Raw genomic sequence first — 4,415 nt, forward strand, 5'->3', positions numbered from 1 at the left:
GAAAGGACTATGGCAAAATAAAGAATGTATGTAAAACAAACTCTCAGAGACTGTATTCATGCTTCAGCATACTATCACCTCAAACTATAAAAAGTCAGTCTTTTCTGTATTTGTTTTATTTTTTTATTCCTTTTATGACTAACTTCTAGCTAAATCAATGTTTGTATTTGATAAAACGGTATCACACAGGTAATGTGTTTTCATAATGACAGGGCTAATTGGATTTCCTCCTAACCATGAATAGTTCTCTTTTTCATTTACTAACAATCTGCTAAGTGTTGGAACCAAATGTGCTGCCCACCTAATAGTAACAGCACAATAAAACCACATTTATAATACTGTTGTTTTCCTTCTCCACTGATGGCAGCCAACTAGATGAGAAAGATCCAGTCCAAACTCATTTTCACTGTTATTGTGCCTTTCTAATGTCTTTGTAGTATAAAGGGCAACAAAGGCTTACAAATTATGCCTCTCTTCAAAATTAGTGATATTTGGTCTTGATGAGAATGAAAGAAAAGGTCACTAATTTAGCCACAAGGAGAGTGGAAAGGTATTTAAAAAAAAAGCTAGCACATAACAAAAATAAATAAATAAAGCTACCAAAAATGCTAAATAACCTAGATTTTGAAATTCCTTTCTGGTTTTCTATTCTTTTCATCCAATTCTTCTCTTTCTTTACCCATCACCTCTTTATTGCCACTTTTCTGTTAACATGAAATGAAATAGTAGAATCTTCAATACAATTTGTTCAATAGAAGTTTCAACAAATATGTTAAATTTTGTCTCCTGACCTCAAGCAAATATAATTACAAGAATTAAGAAAAAACTATTATGTTCATGAAGTATTACATGTATATATGGTGTATATTTTAGGTACTTCAGAAATGTGCTATATTCTGGGTTCATCTTTCATCTTCTGGCTTACTTTATTTAACATAATATTTTGAAGATCCATCCACCTTGCTGCAAAGTCTATGATTGTATCATTTCTAACTGCTATGTAGTATTCCACTATGTATAAATATCACATCTTCACTGTGACAAAAGGAACTAGAAGAGAGTAAATGAACATATATGGAGTCTGTAGTTACTCCCATGACAGTATACTTTAAGGGCGAAGAAATCCTGTATCTCTTAGGCCAAGGGAATTCCTTTTCTAATTTCCCCAATATTTACTGTGCCTATGCAGAAAAAAAATAAAAAAGAAGCAGCAGCACAAAATAATTTCTTTGTTTTTTTTATTGCTGTTGCTATTGCTGTTTTCATTTTCTGTGCTTTGTCTTGTTTTTATTTCAGGACTGTGTTTATTGTGTGGTGGTTGTCTTTATTGCTGTGGTTCTTTTTGGATTTTTTGTTTGATTTTCCTTTTTGTATTGTTGTTGTGTTTCTCTTCCTTTTTCCCTTTCTTCTCTCAAATTAATATGTATAGCCTCTAGGGACTCCACCCATTTTTTTGCTTGTTTGATTTTTTACCCCATTTAATTTTTTTTCTTCATACAGAAGCACATAACTTGAACCATCTTGTTCTGCCTCTCAAATTGAGGGGAAAATAATAGAGGGTACCAAGACCAAACAGTTGTATGATCACTAAGTAGTAATAAATATGATCGGACTTAAACACCAAACCCAAAGCCAACTATAACAGAATCAATACCCAATCTACAACAAGCTAGACTCATAGGGGACCAATTATACTAGCAGCCCTAGGGGGGTCAGGGAGAGGGATATAGAATGCATGCTGGGAACGAGGGAGGGTGGAGGGAGGACAATTTTGGTCCTGGGAATACCCTGATTCAATATCAATATGTACCTAAAATATTACTGTGAAAGATATGTAATCCACTTTGGTCAAAAATAAAAATTATTATTATAAAAAATCTATTATGTTGAGTGAAATAAGTCGGAGATGGACACAGAATAGTCTCACTCATCTATGGGTTTTAAGAAAAATTAAAGACATTACTTTAATAAGGCCCAGAGACAACAGAGTTAAGGACTGGAAGGGCTGAAAGGACAGGCTTATAATTTGAAGCTCACCACAAAGAGTGGTGAATGCTGTTAGGGCAATAACTGCACTAACAACTAGCATGACAATGCAAAAGAATGAGAGAAGAAGAATGCCTGTGTCTAATACAGGCAAGGGTGGAGCATTGGTGGTAAGAATGTTGCACTGGTGAAGGGAGTATTCTATTTGTGACTGAAACCCAACGACAAACAAGCTTGTAATCATGGTGCTTAAATAAAGATTTATAAAAATGAAAAGAAAGAAAGAAAAATCCACCAGATTTAGAAAGAATTATATAATTAAACTATAGGAAAACAAAATAATTTGATAGACATACTAATAGCTATAAAACTAAATAAAAAGAGAGGCAGAGTAGTGGCCTTGTTCTCCTCGCCGCTCTTCTGTGTGCTGTCACAACCCTCCTCGGAGCCTGAGGCCCACCATCTCTTCCTGACGGAAGGAACGTAATGCCCTCTATTAAGTTGCAGAGCTCTGATGGAGAGATACCTGAAGTTGATGTGGAAATTGCCAAACAGTCTGTTACTATTAAAGCCATGTTGGAAGATTTGGGAAGAGATGATGAAGGAGAGGATGTCTCAGCTCCTCTCCCAAATGTCAATGCAGCAACATTAAAAAAGTTTATTCAGTGCTGCACCCACCACAAAGATGACTCCCCTCCTCCTGAGGATGATGAGAACAAAGAAAAGCAAACAAATGATATCCCTGTTTGGGACCAAGAATTCTTGAAAGTGGACCAAGGAACACTTTTGGAACGGATTCTGGCTGCAAGCTGCTTAGACGTCAAAGGTTTGCTTGATGTTACATGCGAGACTGCTGCCAATATGATGAAGGGGAAAACACCCAAGGAGATTCATAAGACCTTCCATACCAAAAATGACTTTACTGAAGAAGAGGAAGCCCAGGTACGCAAAGAGAACCGGTGCTGTGAAGAGAAGCGAAAGGCTCTGCCTGACCCTGTAACACTGTCAGAATTGTTCCAAGTACGAGTTGCACAGCTCTGTTTCTGATTGCTAATATTAGACAAACTAGATAAACGCAGCGGCAAATCAGTTGTATTGTCCTCCTAGTTTGTGTAGATTCCATATCTATGATTTGAGTTCTTTCTCATGATCGAAAGTTTGCCTCCCCCCTTTACTTTTTTGCTCTGAATAAAACAGGTGGATTCTCAATAGAAAGTGGCGTTTTGGGCTTTCCCCCTTTTCCTAAAACAATTCCTGCCTACTTATTTCCTTAACATTAGTGATCTATTGAAAGTTGATGTAAATAAAAGCAACTTGCAAAAAGTTTTCTGAAATATAAAAAAAAAAGAAAAGAGTCAAAATCGTTTTCCAGTACATTTCATGGACAAGACAGAATCAAGCACCTTTATGTTTTTATTTCGAAATGGTTATAATCATGTGTGGAGCTAGTTTCAGCCTATTATTTTTAACTTTCAAATTATGCAATAGAATTATATGTACATGTGCATATCTGTATGCAAATTATAAAATAATTAACATAGCAATCTGTTAATGGACATGTCTGTCACTCTTTTTGAAATAAGGAAATAAAACTATTTTCTTTATTAGAAAACTGAACTATAATAATGTTACTAACAAATTTAATATATATCCTCATAGCAAATGTCCAGCTCATAATACAATATTGCTGATTATACCACATACTGTAATTAGGTCATCAGACATTTCATCTTAATTAACTTATACTTTTTAGCTCTTGATAGCTATTCATCCTATGGTCCCTTTGTCCTTGCCAATTACCATTCACAATGCCTTGTTTCCGAGATTCCTTACTTTTTCTTTCTGAGGTCTGAGAAATTTTAGTTTTTTATGGTGTATTGAGAGTAATGCCTTTAATATTGATTTTATTTCAAGTTATTCATTTAATGACCCAACTTCATAAAATACATTTTCTCAATTTAAAAATATTAAATTGATAGGATTAAATGAATACAAATTAACAAAATTAATATTCATATACAAACATATATCGGGTTTGCAGAAGTTTATGTAAGGCTTAATGCACAAATATCACAGATCCTTTTCCATAGCTAACTCATACTCCTCAAATGAGAGGGGGCTCCTCTCTTTTGCTATTAAATCAGCACATATGAGCAGAGACAAGCAAGAAGGCTCCATACACATATCAACATTACTTGAAGTGAAAGAATATTGTGTCATATTTGGTTACTATTTTACAAATATGTGAAAACATTCATCAAATATGTAGCTGACTTTCTGTGTTGTTCTTGAGAATCAGCCGTCAGTTTTATTAACATTTCTCTGTAAGTAATCTACTTTTAATCACTGGTTTTAAAATCATTTATACAATATAATCACCAATTTTTAATTTTCTATTGTAACTGGTGCTCATTTGCCTTTATGAATTA

At 34.3% G+C, this 4,415-nt stretch overlaps 1 protein-coding gene across 1 annotated transcript; it reads left to right on the top strand.

Moving 5' to 3' along the window:
- The first annotated feature begins 2,472 nt into the window (after positions 1-2,472).
- On the top strand, positions 2,473-3,033 carry LOC126004511 (S-phase kinase-associated protein 1-like). The gene has a single exon (XM_049770920.1). It carries the CDS (start codon positions 2,473-2,475, stop codon positions 3,031-3,033), a length of 561 nt encoding a protein of 186 aa, XP_049626877.1.
- The last annotated feature ends 1,382 nt before the right edge of the window (positions 3,034-4,415 follow it).

Source organism: Suncus etruscus, chromosome 3 (assembly GCF_024139225.1).
Source record: "Suncus etruscus isolate mSunEtr1 chromosome 3, mSunEtr1.pri.cur, whole genome shotgun sequence".
Taxonomy (NCBI): domain Eukaryota; kingdom Metazoa; phylum Chordata; class Mammalia; order Eulipotyphla; family Soricidae; genus Suncus; species Suncus etruscus.

Bases quoted from the DNA above. Each gene is read 5' to 3' on its own strand.
- LOC126004511 (XM_049770920.1), top strand. From the start codon at position 2,473: ATGCCCTCTATTAAGTTGCAGAGCTCTGATGGAGAGATACCTGAAGTT.